General features: G+C 44.1%; 2 protein-coding genes across 2 annotated transcripts in view; both read right to left on the bottom strand.

Moving 5' to 3' along the window:
• Positions 1-16,655, bottom strand: part of vps13c (vacuolar protein sorting 13 homolog C) — an 80,966-nt gene extending 64,311 nt beyond the window's left edge. The window contains exons 1-5 of the mRNA XM_036543167.1: positions 16,458-16,655; positions 13,941-13,984; positions 11,511-11,553; positions 7,718-7,813; positions 1,962-2,063 (exon numbers count right to left, since the gene is read on the bottom strand). Coding sequence (XP_036399060.1) covers positions 1,962-2,063; positions 7,718-7,813; positions 11,511-11,553; positions 13,941-13,984; positions 16,458-16,557 — 385 coding nt within the window. The 5' untranslated portion in view covers positions 16,558-16,655. The remainder of the gene's footprint in view (positions 1-1,961; positions 2,064-7,717; positions 7,814-11,510; positions 11,554-13,940; positions 13,985-16,457) is intronic.
• A 4,041-nt stretch (positions 16,656-20,696) lies between these two features.
• LOC118788523 (C2 calcium-dependent domain-containing protein 4C-like) lies at positions 20,697-22,286 on the bottom strand. The gene is made up of 2 exons (XM_036544541.1): positions 22,267-22,286; positions 20,697-22,062 (listed from the first exon to the last, which is right to left on the bottom strand). Exon 2 carries the CDS (start codon positions 22,032-22,034, stop codon positions 20,697-20,699), a length of 1,338 nt encoding a protein of 445 aa, XP_036400434.1. The 5' UTR covers positions 22,035-22,062; positions 22,267-22,286.
• Between the last annotated feature and the right edge of the window lie 668 nt (positions 22,287-22,954).

Here is a 22,954-nt window from a genome sequence, read left to right as displayed (position 1 = left end):
GCATTGTCGTGAGCACTGTGCGAGTACACTGGTGAAACACAACAGTTCCATCTGTGATTGGGCAAATCGCTCCAGAACAGCCAAGCTGTGGGGAGTGCTTCCATACAATTAATACCCATCATGTATAATGTCATTTTCTTAAAAACAGGCCATTTGCTTTGTCACCAAAGTATGGATATTATATGGATATATTGATGTGAGTGGACAGGTGTGTTCATTTGTTTGTTTATGTGTGTGTGTGTGTGTGTGTGTGTGTGTGTGTGTGTGTGTAAGGGGGAGTTATTAAGTATAATGCTTACCAAGACGACATTATTATTACAGGAACATTACTGCAGCAAATCAATATTGCATTAAAGCTCAGTATGGCAAAACGAGAGCTTCCTTTAAAGGGCATCGAGTGCAGTTCTCTGAAACATTACAGGGAGTTTACCATAGAAACACATGGATGAATAATTGGAGCAGAAAACTGATTGCAATAAGCTTTTAAAAACAAAAACAGACAAAGCATTTACCAAGCGGTAAACACCCCGGCTTCAGAGAGTAAAAGTCCTCCCATATATTTGTTCTAGCCATTCGCTAAATAAGGTAATTTCACTAATTAGCTCATCTACCTGGATGAAGAATTGTGCTAATTAAATTCAGCTGGTGCAGTGCATGGGTGGAACAAATACGTGGCAGGACTTTTACTTTCTGAAGCCAGGGTGTCCACCTCTGCCAAGCGGACACTAGATAGATGGACTTTGCAAGGCTGATGCACCTGAATGCTTGAAACTGTTTTGAACCAACCTCAATCTTTGGGATTTAAATTTTCACAGAAAAACCTTTTAAAGTCAGTCTGATGATGGTGGATTCTAGAACAAGTGATCACGTTAAAGAAATAACAGGAATAACACCTCCCTTCCTACACAGTGCCTCTCCAGAAACATCACGGTGGAGAAAGAGAGGAAGAACAGACCGTGTGTGCGGTAGAGCACAGCAAAGCGAGAAAGGCGGCAGCATGGAATCCAATCAGCGGCGATCGGTGACTGACCCACGTGGCAAAGCTTCACGTGTGAGCGAGGTAACCGGAGTGTCATTAAACCCAAAGGGCCACACACTACAGCTGCAAGCCGGAAAGATCCAGAGTTTTGAGATTGCTCCTCACAGAACCTCAGAATACCCCGGGTCAGGGAACAGCCAATGACAAGGCCCAGCATGCCTATTTCACACTAACAGCAGGGAAGTAGTGATGCTTTGTGGCTGAGGAATCAGACATAGCTGGAAGGTGGCAGGATCAAATGTGAGAGGACTACAGACGTGTGCTAAGTAAATAAATCATAAGAAAACACTACTACTAATAACTGCTGTAACATTCATTGGTAAGCAATTCAATCACTACATCTGAAGCAGCCTTTTTACTTCCTGGACAATCGTATCTGAATTCATAAGAAGGCTTTAGTCCTCCACATCTCTTGGAGGAATTCCAGACATTTCCTGGGAAAGCAATCTTGCAGGTTCAAATCGACAAGCATCCAGCTTCCTGATGATCTCAAATCAAAGCTCAGCTGAGACTATCACAGCCTTGATTTTCGCTTTGTGTGTCCCCATCAGAATCACGTACTAGAGAGCCAGTTCAGAGTGGGTTTATCAGTACGACTGAATTTCTAAAGGAACAGACATCAAGCCAAGCTGGCCAACTGCCTAGCAGGGAGAAAGCCATGCTGTGGCAATGATGGAGGTATGGAAAACATCCTTGACCATAATGGAATCGGATTCTGAACAGCGCAAAAAGTCAGATGCTGGAGCTGGACTTGGAGCTGGAGCCCTGCAAGACTCCAGCATGACTCCATTTAGACACAGACACCTGCACTCAGCTCTATGCGATGAACACAGGTGAGAGCAGGGAGATGGAGCTCACAGGTAACTGCAGAGTGGGGTGACAGCGAGGAGGAAGGGGACGGGGGTGGGGCGGGGTTGCGTACCTCTGCGGGCGGCCATCTGCAGGGCCTCGTCGATACGCTGCAGCTCCTTCTGCTTGGCCTCCTGGGTGTACTTCTCCTCCTTCGCCGCATCATACTTAATGGCTTCAAAAACCAAACACACACACACATCATCATCAAAACGCACCAAAACACTCACCGAGAAGTTATGACACGCCTCGCCTTCAGTGTCATCTTAGAGATTTGGATGGAATTGCTTGTCTAGTAGTCAAATCCTTAAACTGCTTTGGGATGGGGAAAAAGGACACTGCAGAGAAAAATAAGGGTTTAAAGGAAACTTAGAGCTGTTCTCTGAAAATAAATGATCAGCCATTTATGTTATCATTTAACATGTACATACAGTAAGAGACTGAAAATAATATAAGCTTCTCTGAAAAAAGAAAGCTGAAAACAAAAACAAACCCCTAGGCAAGTGTTTCATTGGATGTACCAAGGTCACACATTAAATGACTACATGCGTCTGAAAAACACTTTCATTAGGTTTTATTTTTTCCCATTTCAAACCCCAGGGCATTCACTCAGATATGGACAAAGGGCATAGAAAAAGCACTGATGCGGTGCTTTTGAGTATTACCTATATTGTGCTGTATGAGGATCTGTATGCAGTGTTATGTTGTCCAATTTGACTTGCTGTTATCTAGCCCAGAAGGACACATTATGCCTCAAGTGTTTTGCAGAACATAGCATAAACACCCACGCAACCCTTGGGATGCAGGCGTGTGTATGCAGATGCCACATCTATCCCAACACAGTAACTTGCAGTTACAGTTACTTCGCCACAATGTTTTTTTTTCCCTTTCTGGACCAGAGAGCAATCTTACATTAGGCACGCTAGATTTCATTAAAACCCCAGAGGTGACTTCACTGAGCCAGCAGTGAGGCTGTGAGTTTGTTTGGGCTCATGATTTGGCTGTGGGGGTTTTGTTCACTGGCAGACGACCCGCTCAGATCTGTATTTCACAAGGATGTACTGGGTGAGGTTTAGCTTAGCATCCTCAATTTGTTTAGCATAAACAAAAGATTAGCAGCACAGCAGCCAGCTCCAGAAAAACACTGAGCTTTTTTAAAAGTCCTTATTAAAAACAAGCATTCGCTGCTGCAGCACCAGAGCCCTGACTTGCGTTTAGACACTGGGAACAGTTTATCTGAACATCTCTTTTCGCATGACCGAAAACTGAGATAATCCGCCATGTCGTCTGAAGCAGGCTCGTCTCTCGACAGATGTTTGGCATTAACATTTTACAAAACAACAGAAAAGGTGACATGAAGGCAGGATGCAGGATATCAATCCAAATTGCCGGTCATTTGCAAGACGGGTATGATGTAGTGTAATCCCTGCCATCCGATATCAGCATCCAGCTCTGCCTCTGGTCCAAAGCACAGGAAAGCTAGCACCTACCTCAGCTGCCAACTGCTGGAGAAGCCTTTATTAATTTCCCCATGTTCAACAACCGCCCCCCCCCCCCCCCAACCCCCTCCACCAGACAGGTTCATGAACATACATGGCTCCCTAAGAATCTTAAATCCTCTGTAGCTTCACAGTGCTCAGGCAGGCCTGCACTCACTCCACGTCTAAATCACCCACAGGCCATGCAGCAAGAGGCTCTGCTCTCCCAGCTAGTTTATAGACTTTCACTTCCTCTCTCTCTCTAACACTTCCCTCTACACAGAAACTGTGTCTGACTGGATCTGCATGGAAATGACTTTTTTAACAGGAGAACCGAGATATTCTTGCTTGAATAAATTAACAAAGGACTGTCTTTTCCAGCCAATTACACTTCCTGTTCCTAAGAAACATAATCTCTTTCTCACCCTTTCCTCAATCTCATCCTTCTCGCTTTCACTCTGTCACTCTCATTCTTTTTTTTTCTGCCTCCACCTCTTCCTCTCTATCGCTCCGTCTCTGTTTTCCTTTCTTTCCACTCTCACTCTGACAAGCTAAAATGGCTTTACTGAAATCTCACAAGGCCTGGCAGCAAAGCCCAGGGACTGGTAATCTATACCTTATGCAACAGCAGGTGACGACCACAGCAGTGCAGCTGAAATTTGCATTGTAAAAGTCATTCCAAAATGTGAATATGATCTGGTTTCTACAAAGCATACTGATTCCCATCTATGGGTTTAATTAATATGGACACCTGTGAGGGCATGGGAAGTGCTTTTCAAACATAAAAACTAAAAACATCATATTAAGAGGGTGAGGACTCTAATTAAGGAGATACTGACCAATTGGGTTCATGTGTGAATCCAGAAGACTCACGTTAAAACCCTTGAATGGGTAAAACCACAATGAAAAATTACTCATGCGCTCAGATAATGACTCTCACACTTAAAACAGGGATGTGCAACATAATTGCACTGAAAAAAAAGACTGAACAAATGCAGGGTTGGCCATGTCATCTGTTTGCTAGGCAACAGAGATGAAATCATATCAGTAATTAGAATCAATCCATGCATCTGAGGATGATGGACGCCCTGTGATTAGTGCTCTGCTCTGGGCGCTTTCCTGAGTGTGGAAACGTGGTAATTAAAAACGAGCAGGAGAGGAAAATGGTTGAAAAACGACACTGCAGCTGTTTACAGTCAGGCTGTCAATAACGCTGCCGGATGGCAGAGCCTTGTTTTATTCTGCTTTGAATGATGTGCTAAATATGGTGATCAGATACAATCCTGCTGGGATCAAATACAACATAGTCTATCAGAATGTACTGCCCCGTCGCACTGTCCGTTATGTAACACTTTACATTTTTACAATGGCCAACTGAACACGGGAAAATGTGATTTCTGACATCATTATAACAGACTGTATTTATGATTAAAATAAATAATGTGTCCAAGTCCTCCTACAGTCCTCCTGCAATCACACTGGTCAAAGAGCTGTGTTATGAGTCCAGCTCCCTCTCTCCAGGTGTCTCCCTGACGCTTGCCTGTGCGATTCTGAAACCCTAACGTTAGTCATTAACCAGCCACCACTAAAAGGGCCTTGAAAGATGCCACTGAACCAAGCGGATGCTGTTAAGTGCAGGTCTTAATGGCTAAAAACAGCAGGAGGTCGCTCTCGGCAGTTTCCTTTATGAGCTTCCAAGCTCTCAAAACAGGGCAACGCACATTCAATGAGTAAGTCACGTTTCCGACGGAAATGCAGAACCACAGCATGAGCCTTAGTTATAGGATCATGTTTTTTAGCCAATCCCCATACTCTTTGGGATAAGGTCCGAGAAAGAAAAAATACATTTAACATTGAAGGAAGTTATAATAATAATGTAAAGTTAGATGAATGAGAGTTTTGCTAAATAACATTTTTTTCACAATGTGTGCATAACTGAAAATACACAGAGGATTTGCCACAACAAAACTTTAAAGGGAATACTCTGAATTCAGCTTCATCTCTGTCACACAGCACCTGGGGCAGGCTGTGAAAATGATACCCGGGACACCTATCTTAGGTGTCATTATCTGACAGGGTGTGCCAACACAGGCTACAAAGCAAGTAATAAACCCCTGAGAAATAAAAAAAAGAGCAGCAGAATGGTATACAAAGAGGAAGATGGGGCTTGACACTACAGGGTTACAGGCTTCAGTCCAAATGACTTCAGAAAGCTTCCAGTTGCATAACTGCAAAATATGACAAATGTAAACTATGGAAGCCAACCCTGGATAGAGGCACCTGCTAAGTAATTACAATAAGGCTGAAAGCTTGCTTGGTACAACAGAAAAATCATTTGTGAACTCTACACTATTCACAGGTTTAAAAGGTGTCACGGTTTGGTGGCTGATCCCTGTGCAAGTGCCATGGCTTGAGGTTATGAGGTGTGCTTCTGTGGTCAGCGATGACCATTCAAAAACCACACATCCTCCACACTCTCTCATGTTCTTCCCTTTTTCTGCGGAAAAAATGCCCAATCTCAGTTTTGTGAATAGTTATGCCTGAGTTCCATTTCTAGTAATATTACGTAACAGCAGTTTACATTACTTGACTGAAAGAGTGCATTACTTATCTATTAAAAACAATCTGCACTGTTCTTTCCTGCTATCAAGGAGGTCTTTACAACCAAATGTGCTTTCAACCTTTCTGTCATCAAAGGATATCTAGACCACTGGCTTTAGAAGTCTTTAAGACTGGGAAGGACACAGTACAAGATGTGTGTGAGCAACTTTGCTGCAATTACAGCTTACTCGTGAGTACTTACCGAAGTATCCAGACAGTAGAAACATTCGAGTTTTGAGATGAGGAGCAAGGCAGGACACAGTGCTGACAGACATATTTCCCCCAAAACCATAAGAGAATATTATCCCTTTATCAATTCATCCAGCAAGTGCACCAAGGGGCATTTTTGGAGAATTTTTTTGGTAGTTCTCCAGTTTCATTTGGTGTTCACTTCACTGGTGACAGATAATGGGTTGAGCCATGTCTTTGTCTCACTAGCCAGGTGACCGAGGGGCTTCCTTAAGGTGTGGTTCCCTTAGGGAACTGACCCAAAAAGGAAAGAGGGCCTGTAATGCAGACTGGTGTTGCCAACTCCATAAAGAGGATTACTCATTAACTATAACTGCACATGGGTTTTGAACTTTGGGGTTTGCAGGCTCATGAGACAAAAACTTTCTTGTACAAAAATATACAAGATGAGGGTCCAAACCTGTGAGTCATGGTTGGACGAACTTGAAAAGAGAGGGTTAGCTACACACTAACGACAGTAACGACAAGGGGTTAGTCACAAAGCTGAAAAGAAGAAGACACAGCCTAGCACACGCACATACAACAGAAACTCTGAACGTAATGAGTAAGTCCACTACATCGGAGGTCTACTGATTGGAAAAGTCCTCCATCCACCACCTGAAGATCACCCTTGCCAGGAACTCTTACCATTGTATGGAGTTGTAAATAAACCAGACTCAGCTGAAACACATAAACATTATTACTGGATCCATTCTCTGCGGGCTCTGTCACACAGCACGGATGCGTACAGAGGAACTTGTTAAAAGTTAATCTCTGGCATAATGCTGTTTTGAAGAACTGATTAGAAGTTGGTAAAGCTCAGCATCGTGCATGATCATATTCCCTGATATTATACTAGCATTTGGACCTGGCACTTGCCCGATGCCATCTGATGTATTCCAGGTACCATATAGGAGGGCAACTGCATTTAACACCTCCACTTTCATATACATGTGATACTGAATCATATTAACATCAGATGAGAAACTGTTCAGCACTTCTCCAATGTGCTACTGAGGAAAATTTCTGTGATTATTACATGTGCCAGGAAGAATGAACAAGCTGCAATATCAACGGCTTTTAAAAGATGCGAAATAGAGCTCAGCTTTTGAAGGTCATACCACTTTCTGACCTTACTGATAGAACACAGTTAATACATGTCAGCATGCTGGCTATGTTGTTGTTCAGCTGTGTATTGTGAGATACTCAAAAATACACTTCTTTCTTTGGATAGAAATAATGGCTGTCTTCTCTACTCCTCGCTTACCACCACCACCACCACTGCCGCCCCCCCCCCCCCCCCCCCCCCAAAAAAAAAAACCTTGAAAGCAATTGAAATAAAAGTGTTTGAATGTTGTGTCACGCTGTGTTAGCCATGTGTTGCTGTGAAGGTTATTTAATGGAAGAACATACTGTGTTCGGCCTTGGCCCTCAGCAATAGTTGATAAGATCATAATGGAGGTTAGTCATCTGAAGCAGAAAGGAAAGGCACAAAGAGAAGTCATACTAAAGCAGTGCTTACTCGCTCCAGGAACCACCAGCAGATATAGGCCATCTAACGTCGCGACCACGGCCTCGCTGTAAAGGTTCTTCCAAGGGATCTTCAGCGTCAGCTTACCTGAAAAACATTCCCAGCCGTTCTTTAACTCAACAAAAACACTCAGGCAGTAAAATACGACATTAACCAGCTCAGTGGGAACGTGTCACAGCTTAAAATTCAAGGAATATTTGGGCTCCCAAGCAGTTCAATTGGCAAGGAATGCAGGCTGAGCCCTATGGCCCAGGTTCAACACCAGCCAACAATGACCAGGAACCCACGGCAGGAGAACAAATCAGCTTTGTTCCACTAGGGATAGCAGTAGGTTAGCCTGTCATCAGACCGCATTCAGCACTCTGCAACTCATTGGGCACCTGTGAGTTGCTTTGATGATATCAATGGAGTAGCACCTATCCTCCAAGGAGCACCCAGTTCACCATATTGTACTTTGGGACTTGCAGTGCAAAAAAACAGCCACATTGGCATTCGTGTATCAGAGAACTGAATTTACCTGACCCTGTGTTCCCATGCAATTGCACAGGTTGTCATGGTGAGGTGAACTGGCACAACTGGCAATTACAAAAACTGCTGGGTGAAAAGGAGGTAAATGCACAAAAAGGAAGCCACAGCGCTGGATTTCCTCTGCTTGACCCCTTCTTTGAGTCTAATAAAACTTTCCAGAAATGTGTCAAAAGGGGGATTTTATTGCAGGTGTTCTTGGTTGTACGTCGATGTGGAGCTTCTGGAAGCTTTGCCATGTGTCAGGGTTGATGCAGTTCACAAAAATCACAGGTTGTACATTACGTAACCCTGCAAATGTACAGCCATAAGCTTTAGTGAAAAGCAAAGTGGCCTTTGGGGCTTGTGCCTTAATATTAATCACCTGTTTAATATCGTTACATGGGATTTATTCCTGCACAAATAAATTGCTCAACCTTAATGCATCCATTCATTACAACAAATTAAATCCCCAGAAACAAGCTGCGGGTTAATGCATTGCCCATTAAAACCACAGCAGGTTTAGGAAGGCATGGTCGCTATGGCAATATTAACCAACACAGAACAAGTTTCCTTCAAATGACAGTTTACTTTATCTCTCTGTAATCACCTCTTTCTGTCAGACAGGTGGACTGCAGTGGAGGTGCACCTATAAGGTCAAATAAACAGGATATTGCAGGAGGCAAGGTCCAAATGTGCAGACTTCAGCAGGGCTTGCAACCCCAGCGGTTGAACAGGGTTGCTTGGCAACTCCACCGTCTGTCGACACTGAAGGCGATCTGAGCAGGGACTGGGCAGTTTTATACATTTATAACATGGGGGCTGAGCAAATTTACTCCTGCCGTTAATTTCTTTCAATGGATGATGGCCTCGCAGAGAGAGAGCGAGAGAGAGAGCGAGAGAGCGAGAGAGAGAGAGAGAGAGAGAGAGGAAAGAGACAGAGAGAGGGAGAGAAAGAGAGAGCTTTCCCTGGTGTGATTAGGTGTCCAGCAAATCATAGGGGCTGGTGATTTACTGCTTTTATCTGAAAACCAACTGCACCTTATCTTCTGCCCCCTGAGTGAGTGTGTCTGCTCTGAGAGTCAACAGCAGAGCCCTTCCTGCTGGGAAATGAAGGTGCCTCTGAACAAATGACAAGGGACCAAGGGCCCTTTCTCACAGGCTGTCGGACACCCGGATTGACCCATCTCCACCGGGCTTAAACTCCACACACAAGAGCGAAAAAAAAAAATCGAAATCACAACAACTGGGAGATTCACATGTCTGACACATGGCATGATGGCTTCTCTCACACACCTTTCAATCACGTCTTTTCAAATAATACCCTCATTACCACTCCCAAGACAGCTTGTAGTGTTATTAGCTTTAGCTACAACAATCAATTTGTGAAATACGCAGTGTCGCAAGGCAGCTATGGGAATGAAATGCAATGCAGTTATTTTATTATTTTTAAGCCACACATGAAACGTGTCCCTTAGTGCGGAACGTATGTTGGGGGGGTGACGACTCTGTTTGTCAACGCAGGTCGCTGCTGGTTTTCTTCTGAGTCACTACAATGGAGATAAAAGGATGGCAGAGGGGAATTCAGCAAGGAGTGGCCTCCTCCAGGCCCAGCACACCATGCCTCTTGTCCACTCACTGTCCCTCTCACAACGGGACAGAGTTTCCCTCAAGGCTGATCCCAGAACAGCCCTGGGCACAATCCACTCGGCCCACCGTTTATTCCATCAAAATGCACAGGCCCCATGCTGGCTCAGGAACAGACACAGAATCTGTACTATTTACAGTGATGTCTGTTTTCATTCTACACTCCTTAACAAAGTGCACAGGATACCAGTAGTATGCCTGTTGGAGAGGTTTGTATAACAGTATGTGGTCCCACTAATTTACCATTAGTAAAATAGTAATTACATTTATTAACACTATAAAACATGTTAGGGAGTGGGAGTGAGGGAAACAGAGAAAGAGAAAAAGATAGAGAGAGATAGCAGGAGTTTAAGAATAAAACTCATCTACCTGGAGAACACACACATACACAGCACACATCAATGCACAACACTGAAAGCCTCACTGCACAAACAACCCATAGCTGATACTCTCTGACACATGCACGCACACACACTCAGACACACACACACACAGGGGAAGCAGAACCGCTACCACCACTGCGCTGTGCCACAGAGCGCAAGGGGCTTTTTTCCTTGGCATTGTGTCCTACTTAAATCCAACACAGAATGTAATAAATGAATAATGTGCCTCCTCCTGACACTCAGCCCTTCAGCATTTATATGGCAAGTACACTACAACCTCTTCTCTTCCAAAGTCCTCTCACAACACAGAGCAAGCAGTTTTACAACAGTGTTCTATACAACAAAAATCTGGAATTCGAACTGTGGTGAGGCACTTGGAGGAACCAAGCCCAGGGGGTATGGCTGGAAGCGTCTCTAATTTGTTAATATGACGCTCCGGCCAGCACGTCCCTGCGTCCCACTGTGGCTGTTTCTGTGGAAGCACGTCCACAAAGTGATGACACAGGAGGGAGCGGGCCTGTCGTGAAGTGCCGTGCCGCTGTGCACACACACGATCCGGCGGCACAGATGCTGGGAACATCAAAGAAGCAGCAGCCGTCCCTTGCAGTGCCGCTCGAGGCACAAACAGAAAGGCTTTGAGAGAGAGAGGCGCTGGAGTCCCGGCCTGGCTCAGTCAGCTGACTCGCTCACTCCGAGCCCAGGCAGTGCCCGGCAGCCCGGGTTCGAGCCCCACTGCATCATCAGCCCACGAATGAGTGGGAGGTAAGGGTCTGAGGAGTGTTTCTTTGTCTCAGGCGCCCTGCAACTCATCAGGTACCTATGAGCTGCTCGGACAGCGTCAGCGGAGGGACACCTATCCTCTAATCACTGTTTGCTTCACTAAGGTGCACTCTAGGACTCAAACTGTGAAAAGTAATGACTGAAAGCCTATCCCAGGCGCTCCAGGACAGTGCAGTGCTTGCTGAGGTAAGACGAGCCTAATGTGGCATTTGAGATTCCAAAGATGGGGGTGCAAAAAAAGGCATTGCATACACCTGCAGCTATGCCTACGAGAAAACCAACCGTGGTAGTGAGTGTAAAACTTTAGTACTTGCCAGATGATTTAAAACACACAGAAGGGGTCCATAAGGAGGCATGTTAAGCTCTCAGTGTAAAAAATACCCGATTCTGATTTCATGAGCACGATCTTATACTCCGTGTGAGCTTTGTGCTCAGGTGCACAGCACAACCGAAGCGACGGGAATACTTACCAACCTGGCCCGCTTTCACTTTGAAAGGAACATCCAGTTCACTCTGCCAGAGAAAAGAGAGAAGGACAATGTGAGGTACAGAGAAGAGAACCAGACACACACACACTCAGCATTACAACATCTCATGAGCTGGTACAGATTACAGAGCCATTCCCAGAGCAGGAGTTCTCAAAACGTGGGTTGCACAAAGAGGTCTTGTACCCCTTCCGGTGACATGCATATCCAAAAAAAAAAAAAAACAACATCACACTTGCTGTTACACGTCTACTTAATTTCACATATGAACTTGATTTTTTCCATACTAAAAACTATTTCATTCCATGTTTGTATATGCTAGGCATCGTGTTAATAAAGGGCAGTTTACGGAAAATGTGTTAGCTCATGAAGTGGGCTGTGGGCTTGGAAGATATGGGAAACTCTAGCCTAGAGGATGCTCACCGGAGAAATATGTACACGTAGAAACTAAGGAACGCACAGTTATTTAAACTACAGTAACAGAGATGCTTGGCTCTCATTTTTTATATTTCCGTCACTGACAGGAGCAACAGCTTTCTCAGGTTGAGTCCTTGCCCATCAACAGGCTGAGATTAGGCCTGTCTGCTGTTTCTTCGGGTAGGGCTGTCAGAAAGTAGAGAATTAAGGTCAGGGATCTTCTCTGCTGACCCAGTCCCACATCAGAACAAATTGGGGAAATTGATTTCCAACTGCGGCGCTGCTAAATGATTCACAAATCTCTCCCTGGCAGGGCAAGCCGAGAGCGTGGGCCGACTGCGTTCGATCGCAGGGTAACACTGCCTCAGTGCCAGCCAGCAGCCCCCACCACGGAGAATCCATCACCGCACGCCGCTCTTTCCACACGTAAGCCGCCTACGGCACCTCTCATCTCTCACTGCAGACTGCTCTTTCCACACATCACACATTGACAGCATCTCTAACCAAAGACTGCTCTGTCCACGTCACACATCTACAGCATCTATCACCACAGACTGTTCTGTCTGCACGTCGCACGTCTACAGGACCACTCATGTCCCGCTACAGACTGCTCTTTCCACACATCGTATGTCTATAGTGCCTCTAATCACAGACTTCTCAGTCCACATGTCCCACATCTATAGCGTCTCTAACAACAGACTGCTCTTTCCACACGGCACATGTCTACAGCACCTCTCACTACAGACTGATCTGTCCACATGTCTACAGCACTTTTCACCACAGACTGCAACTACTACTATTATTATTAGTAGTATCATTGTTATTACTGATGTATTTAATAGACTCCAGAGCTACATACAGGAGAGTCACAGCAGGATACATTAAGTAAATATTAGAAAAGCTGCAAAAATAACCATCTGGCCAGAGGATAGCAGTTGATTAAAAAAACTACCAAAACCATACAAAAGAACTACAATAGGAAGATGCAGGTGTAGCTTAACCTTATGTCACGCCAACATGGGCTGGATGAGGCTATAACCTCACCTGGCACATAATCAAACACTACAGACAAAACTGAGGACTGATTCAGACCTGCTGGTGGATTAGATAAAGACACTCTACTCTTCATAAGGGTACCATGACTGATTGCTATAATTAATTTAGACTAAAAAGTTATGTTCCACATACAAACAATTCAGGACACACCTGCTCCCACAGCACAACACAAGCAAGCCACAGAAAGCAGCGTCAGATTTCTGCTCTATCAACTGAACCATCACCCCAACGTATCCACCCACAGCTGACGCAGAAGATGCTTATTAACAATATCTGTCAAAGCCAGTGCTGCCTATCACCGTTATTTCAGTTAGTTCACCCTACTGATAAACAGTGGTCACACTGTCACACCAAACTGAACGTGCAATGACAGAAGCATCTTTTGCTGCAGTGCTGAGCAATATGACATAAAGAGTAATGTGCGCAAGGAGATCTTGTGACAAGATTGCACCACTGGCTTGCAGGCAGGAAGACACTGTGAGAGAAACTGTGATCACAGACAGGAAGGGGAAGGGACTCATAACTGACAGGACATCCCTAAATCCTGCCATGGGTTTGGAAACTATTCAAATGCATTGGCTTATTGTTTTAAGAACAGGTGTTATCGGTCATCAGATCATGTTTTCTGTCATGTCAGAGAGACTGAATAAAATGTAGTCTCTTGGCTTAATGAAGTGAAGATGTAGATCTAGTGAGAATGCTTTAACATGAGTTACAGGGCCGCAATTAATACTTTAAAAATTAATAATTTCACTGACTTACTGGACCATAAATTGAACTGGATATTAGTTCAACAGATCCTTAATCCCTGAACCAGTATGGGAATTAACAGGAACCTGGGGGGAAGAGACTCTAGTTTTTTGTTATGTTTGACCATCTTCAAGATGCATTTCTACTCAGTTAAGTAAGCACCTCATGTAAAAATGGACACACATTACCTACCAGCGCATTTTCCTTGACCCGCAGATTTTCCAAAACTACATTGCCTGCAAAGAAAAAAAAAAGGAAATGTAGGTACATGTGATGGCAACAATGTTATTATTCTTCTCACATTCTGTCTTTGGTATATACCACAATAGAAATGTCAGACATAATTTTTTGTTCACAAATGCTCCATCTCCTCACAGCTGTAGCTACTAGCAGCATGGGACATAAAATCAGCACCTAAAAGCTAGCCTTGAAAACAAAGCCTGCCCCACCGTGTTAGGTTAATAATGAGAGTCTGACAGAGTACCAACAGTGCCAACTTTACACAGCAGAATGTTCACTGGCTTGAAATCCCACCAGTTATGGGTGGGTGAAAATTGCCCTGCCTGGTGTCAGGTTTTCGCTGGCTATCTTTATGTCTGCAAAGGCCGGCAGTAAACACCCATCCCTTCCTTTTCATCCTGCTCTCAGTAATCGGAGAAGGTTGCTGCTCTCTCCCACCTCACACCTATCGGAAGTGACACGCATCATCTGCCTCTTCTGTCATACTAACAGAGTCTCATCCACAGCGACAGAGGGATGTGTAAACTCTTTTACAAGGAAAAAAAAGAACACCCTATGAGGTTCAGAGTTTTTAATACATTTCATTCAATTCCACCCTAGCTGGAGCTGCCCACATCACACTCTCTGTGTTGTGAAGACCTGCATTTCTGCATGCTCTTAATGTGACAGTTCTGCTGTAGGCCAAGTTGTACTGCCTTTAAAAAAATGTGACTGGAGAAACAGGAAGGCCTGTTGCTGTTCTCCTCAGAGTTAATTACCTAATCCAGCTGGCATGCATGTCAATGGGCCAGCCAGGTTTAAAAAGAAACGCATTGGGTAGAGTATTCAAATGTAAAACAAAAAAAACTGAAAAAACTGATGACCAAAGAACACATGGAATTTGCACTGAATCAGCTTAATAAGACAAACTACCAGCTTCCTTCCTATAAAATCCGTAACAGTGAATGTGTCACAGGTTTATAAATTGTCCCGTGAGTAGCACGAATAACTAAATGGCCTTCATGTCATAATAACAGAAGTATTAATAATGTATTATTATTATGCCTTTGGAATTTTCATTATAGACAAAAGCTGTGTTGAACAGAGGTAAGCGCCTGTTCTACTGGAAACAATCCCTGTTGGAATCTGGTCTGGACTGTGACCCATCAGGTCATTCCTGCACAACTAAATGAAGCCAGCACCAAAGCCCTGCAAACGCAGGGAGGTGCAGACTACACCTGCCAGAAAGCAAAACCAACCAGAGCAAGCATTGGCACTCAAAACCACTGCAAGTGCATGAAGCTCTCTTTTTGAAGGCATTCAAACGCAACGACCGTGACTCCAAACAGCCTGATAACGATATTCAGGCAGTCTTAGAGAATTGCTTGTGTTTAAGTGCTACTGCAGCTGGGCTATACTGAGCAGAATACATGGCGTTTCAGCCTGTATTGTGTTTGATGAGGACAATAGAAGACTGGGGCATGTGATTTGAGACTGCTACACTGGTCAAAGTTCTTTTGAGTAGAATTCACAGGGCCTGGATTTGAAAGCCAGCGAGAGGCGTGGCAGGTAAATACCTGCAGGACAAGAGGATTCTTTACACTGATTTCATACTTCCTTTAAAAATTTACTCAGCGTGACACCCTTTGCAGCCTGTAATTTTCCACAGCAGACGTGGCAAGGAAAATATCCCAAACAATGTAGTGAAGCAGCACTTCTTATTACTGTTACACATACAACATGAATGGAATGTTGTTTGCAGCACACTAATAATAACTACAAGCTGGCAAAGCTGTAAAGATGTAGATACGCTATGACCAGATGTGGCTAGCACTGTGTCATTGTATTCAGTGATAAGAACTGGCTGTCATGTTCACACACTTGCCTGTGTGAATTCCGCAAGACAACAGTAAGCATTACTGTAGTTCTTCTCGCTCTCTCTCTCAAAAACCCAATGCCATTTAAAATAAACTATATTCGTTAGCTAGCTACATTATTGACTATGCAGACGCTTTCATGCAGAGTAAATTACAGCTAGAAACCTACAACATATGCAATTATGTTAGATAGCTAGTAATGCCTTCTGCAGTCTGATATATACAGTTAGACTGCTGTTGAGTGAAATTAATCTAATATTGGAAACAACAACGTAAAGTGCGTGAAAGAGCCAAAATATTTGTTCCACTTTGTTTTGTTTTGAGTCATTTTATGCCACCTATCAAACCAGGCAATGCCTAGTTAGCGAAGTAGCTACACGTCGCCACAGAGGTCTAAATACAAGGAAATGTATTTATGGAAAAATTGAAGTCACATTATTTAATTTAGGTGTAGCCCTACTCCTCTGTTTACTTTGTGACTGAAGTGCACTGGACAGCCCACTGCTTACCCTTAAGGCTATGCCAGACTGACAATGCTAGCTGGCTACCTAGCTAGCTCGGTGATTACTTTATGCATGATGCTGTTTACAGAGAAAACGTGCACAGTCCTTACCTCCCCATATACCAATCTTCAGCTGGGACTTGTCCAGGTTTTCCACATAGTCTCCGATGAATCTGTTCAACAGATCACTGACCAGGGCTTCGAACACCATGGCTATGTGTGATACACCCCAGCCCTTTCTGCAGGGATCCTAGATGCTGAGCCACAGTCCCGTGATCTGTAGACGTTCCTTTCTATTTCATGTGTTGACACCGAGCAGTTCTGCGATCAACTACCTATGTCTGGCCGCCTTTCTCAAATCATCTGTACTGGGATTAAATGTAACCTTACGTAACGGCGCAAGAATAGTTGCTACTTCATTAAAGCATTGCAGTCGCGGCGATCCCCAAATCCAGCGTGAATTACAAGGAGCAGTTTCAGTCATTGACTGCTGTTACAGTTTGCCCAGTCCTGTAGGTTTATGACTGGTCAGGGATTCAGCGCTGCTTCTAGCAACTCGTATATTCTCCCACTACCAGAAAATTACCTTCACATGAAGAAGCGTTTGACAGTCTTCAAAGTCGTTCATATTTGAAAAAGGGTGTAATATTTTGCATCGACAATTAGGCAGTGTACTTAGTTTTATATTGCTGTAATAGAAAAACTGCAGGGGTACGATGAACACAGTTTTGCAGTATGTTTCTATCACGCTTTTTGTTGCATTCTAAAGCCGTAGTCAACGATATCGTGTTCTGACACGAAAGAACGCAGCACGATTATCAGTATAGGCTATTTGAATACCACAGTTCCCTCGTTTACGTTAGTGAATAAAGCCTTTGTGCCACGTTGCGTTTGGACCAACCAAGGTTTATACAATCTCCTTGAACGTACCAAACCACGCTGCAATGTTAGGACAACATTGTTTATATACTTTCTTGGTCATACATGCGCAGACACATAATATTTTCACTTTGTCAAAATGTTGCCTCGCTGCCGACCAGTCCACAACCTTTATTCTAAGATGTTAATGACACAAACAGCAATATTTCCACTAGGTGATGACGATGACTGACATTACAACCTAAATATAGACCATATTTGTCAAATGTTTTCTTTCTCAGCCAAGACAAATTGACATGTCACAACAACAGATACTCACCATAGTGTGGTATGTTATGACATGATTTGTCTTTTTTAAAAAGGTAGGTTAATATAAGAGGATGCTAATCCATCATGGAAGAGGTTTTCATGGTGTCATAAAAATGGGCAGATAGTGTGCTGCCTCCATCAAGATAGCTCTAGTATTTTATTGCACAAAGGTACATTTTGTTTGTTCCTAGTCTGTTATTATGAGAAATACTACAGAGGAAGAATACACAAGTGTACACAACAAGACCTCATCTTTTGAGGTACATTAGATTAGAATTTCCGAGAAATCTCCTCAGGCTCCTGAGTTTTGCAAGGGTCCAAATAGATTTTTGTTTTCTTGTTTATGGGAGACAATATCCTGACTGAAGATCCCACCTACCAGATGAGAATACCCAGGCAATCTCAATCACACACACACAAGCACACATTTACCCATGCACATGACTCATGCACACACAAAGCACATGTGCACACACCGACACGCATGCATACATATATACCATATGTACGCAGATGCATACACATGTACACACACATACATGACAGGATTTACGCAGAGGAATCATTCCACCGACAGCCAGCAGAGACACTACATCACCCCCTCACATTTAAAGGTCACGCATCATTTTGCAGTATTGCATGGAGGTGTGAACGCTACCCTGACAGATAGGGAGAGGGTGAGATGAGAAAGTGAGAGGCAGAGAGGAGGTCTCTGATGACAAGGAAGGAGCAGTGTAACAACAAAACTACTCCACTCTATTCATTCATTCAGACAAAAATATCATGGCTTTGCTAACAAAATCTTCATTTCCATGGTAATTCAGTCAAAGGTAACATCTGTGTGTGTGGGTGTGTGGGTGGGGGGGGGGCAGAGACTTCTAAAGAAAAGGCATTTTTCATATATATTTTTATCACTGATTATTTTTATTAGTTTCATTATCCACCATTAGATGAAAAGTAGGTCAACTGTCAGTTTGACACAACTAGCTTTCCCCCCCTGAAGCAGGCTGTGTCATTTTACAGAGAAAATTGATGGCTCTGTTGTTTGAAATTCATAATAGAAGTAATACTGTGAATGAAAAGCAATGGTGTGGCTTTTCATAGTCTTTTTAGCTGTATGTTTTGCAGAAGATCAATAATTTATCATTTCCTTGAACAAAATGCTGATTGGTCTAGTGGTTCTCGTTTCCCAGATGCTATATTCCAGACGTTACTTCTGCAAAATGGAAAACAGGGCAAACAACTCTTAAAGAAAACACATGCAAACATGCGGTTTTATTGGATAACTCAAAGTCAACATACATGTGCAGCATGACTGTAACACTCCCAGGAATTTCCACAGTGGGGAATTTCAACCAGAAATGCAAAGATTTTATGGGAATTTTATGGACTGTTTTGAATATTTAAGTGTTAATATTTGCTGGTATTAAGGTCTTGCCAGGAACAACCTAGATCTGAGCCATTCTGTCGGCCAATATTGACTGACAGAATGGCTTGTTCAAAAAATTCCTCTACAACTGAAATTGTGACTAAATGCAGCTCACAATGCAGTTGTTGCCTTTGGGGTCAGCTATTTGTTCTTTAAAATCAATAACTACATTTACAGTAGAAATATAACGTCCCGGTGCAACACTGACATGCGGCAGTTGTAAAATAAAACCATCAAAAGAAATTACCTTTAAAACTAGAATTGCTTAGATGTGTTTGCAGTTTCTTGAGTGTTTCCTATTCCATTGCCAGCCGTTGTCACTGAGGGAACCTGTAAACCTCATATTTCTCAGTTTTGATTTGTGTGCAACGCATTCAGTAGAACTCAGATAGGGAGTTCCTCTCATTCTTGTCAGAAGTGGAGGACACTGTGACATCTTTGCATGGAGTCTTTGAAAACCAAAGATAACCAAATTCAGCCTTTTGAATCCACTTTAATTGTATTAAATTTTATATATCTGGTATTTCATTTTAATCTTGTGACAGAACTGTGGTGAAGTCGAATGTTTTCCAACAAGATAAAAGGAGATTTATCAAAGAAATGAACCCTACATGAACCATATTCTTGGAGAAAAAAAATGTGCTTGCACAATAAATTCTTCTACCTATGTAAGAAAAAAGGTCAGAACTAGGAGGGGCAGCTGTCCTTCAAATTGATAACTATACTGAACCTGCATTTGTTTTTAGCATGAACAAAAACCATGTAAACTGTGGTGAAGCTAATTTGTAGCTCCATTTTAATAATTTTTAGCTTTCATTGTCATAGCATTATAAGACATCTGTACACTTTACATAACATGCATTTAATTATAGAGAGATTATAGGAAGAGAAATATACGGGATTTGGTAGCATTTTAATTATAATGTAGAGGTGTAACATTGCTGTTAACTTAAAACCCATTGTTATTTTTGTAACTAGAATGATTTCATGTTTCATGATGCACTTAGGCTAAAGGAATCACCTCCAAATGAGTGGATGGTCCTTATTTAAACTGGCATACTTTTTAAACATGCATGGGTTACTGAAGGGAATATTTCAAATGCTTCCCAGAAATCGTTCGAGGAAAGCACCCAAATTACCCAACCACTTACCATCCCTTGAGAAACCTGACATTGTAATATATGCTGTGTTTATTGCACTGTTTGAATTTAACATGAATATTTGTTGGCTGTGCATTGTGTTAGTGCTAGCTGTGCAGTGTGTTAGTGGTGTGGTGTTCACAACGGTTGTGGATAAGATGACCTGCATAAATCCACATGCTATTGTTGTGTGCATCATTCTTACATGATAAACAATGCATTTCCAGATGGTCTCCTCACGGGAGAGTGGCATATACAGCAGATGTGAACAAAGAAATCCTTTGCAGAAACAAAAGCCTTCACTGGCTGAAGTGTTTCTGTTTTTGGGCCACACTTATGCAGATCTTCTTATCAGAATATCTTCTGATATCATAAAATATAATCATCTATATAATTATCTACATCCTAAAAATATAATCATCTAGTTTGGCACACAAATACATCCTGAAAGAACAGACAAAGAGACAAGAACCTGTTTTTTTTCCAGAATTTAATATGCATTTCTTTGCACAGTATAAAAAATATAAATAAATAGTTTTTCGTAATTACACATGAATAAATAGCTCCTGAAAGAGACGGCCATACAGTGTAATATTACAAAGTTAATATGCTGGTCAGAGGAAGTTCACAGTCTCCCAGTGTGTAGTCCCTCTTCATCGAGCACATTTTGTTGACCACTTTGAAACGCAGTGACCTGTTGGCTAGGTCGTCCTCGGGAACCCCGTCGAAGAAGAAGTCCTCATTGAAGATGGGGTTGCGGCTCTTGCGGATGACAGTGCTGCGCTGTTTCTGGGTCTTCCCTGGCATCATGGAGACGCTGACGCTACAGTTGATGCCTTTGGGGTCAGAGGTCGCGGCGTAAAGCCCCTCTGCACTGATCAGTCGCACGCGCAGTCTCTGTGTCTCTGGGCAGTACTCTGCCGACAGACGCAGCGTCCCGTCCCTTCCCAGGGGAACGCGGCTCTCCCTCGTGACTCGGTCCCGGTACAGCACCAGGTCCATGGGGAAGATGGCAGGCGGGGCCAGTCCGAAACAGGGAGGGCCCTCCAGCAGCCCCTCGGATGCCCTCCTCAGCACGTTGGGGCTGTTGTCTGTGGAGCTCCCCTCGTCCGTCGAGAGGGAGTTGTTCCGGGACACAACCTTCCTGCTGCCCCGGGAAAGCAGCTTCTCATGGCTCAGAGCCTTGAAGAGAGAGGACTTGGGAGGCGTCCTGGCAAGCATCGGGGAGCTGAAGGGGGACGACTCGGTGGAGGAGGTGGTGTCGCTGTCCAAGGTGCCCTGGCGGCTCAGCGAGAGGCCCCTGGGGGAGAGCCTGGAGCTGAGTGCGCTCAGACTGAAGGAATGCGAGGAGGGTGAGGATTTGGAGCAGGTGTTGGAGCGACTGCGGGGCAGCACCAGGGGGATGCCGCAGGAGCTGGGGTCGCTGTGGAACAGGGACTCCTTCCTGCGGGTGTGGGGGCTCTCCAGCAGGGTGCAGAAGCCGTAGCAGGTCTGGGCTTTGGCCAGGTGCGGGAGGGAGAGAGCCGCCTGGCTCTGGGGGTCTGCGTTGGTGGTCTCCTCATCGCTGTATCCATTGTCGAAGGGCGCCTCGTCCACACTTTCCACCTGGATGATGTGGGTGTTCATTAGCTCACGTGTTGGGGCCTCACTGCTGGGAGTACCCCGCTCGGATGGGGCTGCCCTGTGCCCAGGGGCGTTTCTTATCAGCTCTGTGCCCCGCTGCTCGGATGGGCTACAGATCTTTGGTGGGATGCAGAACTCTGGGATGGTATCCGGGGTGATGACATTGGGGCACAGGGAGATCTTCTTGCTTTTGTCTGAGGCGGTTTTATCTCCAAACATGATGTCTGTGAGCCTGAGACTGTGCTCTGCCGTGGGGAGGGGAAGGTTGGTTCTCTCCACTGACACACGGATCTTCTCAACCATCCACATGGAAACTCAGCAGAGGGGTTTAAAAACTCTGAAAAAGCAGAAGAGTTGGGAGGCCGTGTTAGAACATAAGAACTGAACACAGTCAATGTGTTCCAAGCCAGACATCATATCACAGGAGTAAAGTAGATAAACAGAGCTTCGTTTTCGCTCTGAAAGCAGTTCAGATATGTGAGAGAAGATTTACACATGCACCCACCACAAACAAGCATTTAGGACAGGAGAGGATGCTTACCTTGAGTGTGAGCGTTCTAGTGAATCCAGTACTATATCCGTCAGGGCAGGACTGCACAGCATCCAGCAGAAAAGGGTCCAGGACTTCAAGGTAATACCTCAGGCTTTCTCTGTCTCTCTCCAGGCAAGACCAGCACAACTGTGAGACTCTGAGAGGCTGCAAGCTGTTTATATAGGGCTTCAGGGTATGGGCGGAGCCAGACGCATTTCATTCACAAAGGCTCCTCCACCTCCTCTCTCCTTAACAGTCTGCTGTCATGGGAACGGTGAAGCTACAACTGAGCATTCTGGGGCCAGAGCCTGGCAGCGTCCGAGGAAAAGGTCAGCCAGACGCACAGAGACGAGGGCAAACTCTCCAACAAGAAGAAAAAATATCATCGGGCACAGGTAGAGCATGTTCATTAGCATATTTGCTTTTCCACTCCTGCTTGTGTTAAGAGATTGTCGAGGTCAGATTCAGATGGAGTACAGCCCACATGTGTGGGAGCTCAGAGGTCTGTATTGCATGGTTACTGGGTCAATGACGCTGATGTGAAAACATACATTATGTCAGTGTGACACAGGCTTTGGATTATCTATCCAGAACATGGTTCAATGGTTTCCCGTACACACTGACAATCATTACCCAGTTATATGGCAACCATATTATGACATCATACTGTGACCAATTTAACCCTTTCTAGACAGTG

The sequence above is a fragment of the Megalops cyprinoides genome, chromosome 13, assembly GCF_013368585.1.
Source record: "Megalops cyprinoides isolate fMegCyp1 chromosome 13, fMegCyp1.pri, whole genome shotgun sequence".
Taxonomy (NCBI): Eukaryota; Metazoa; Chordata; class Actinopteri; order Elopiformes; family Megalopidae; genus Megalops; species Megalops cyprinoides.
This window is presented reverse-complemented; position numbering and strand designations above follow the sequence as displayed.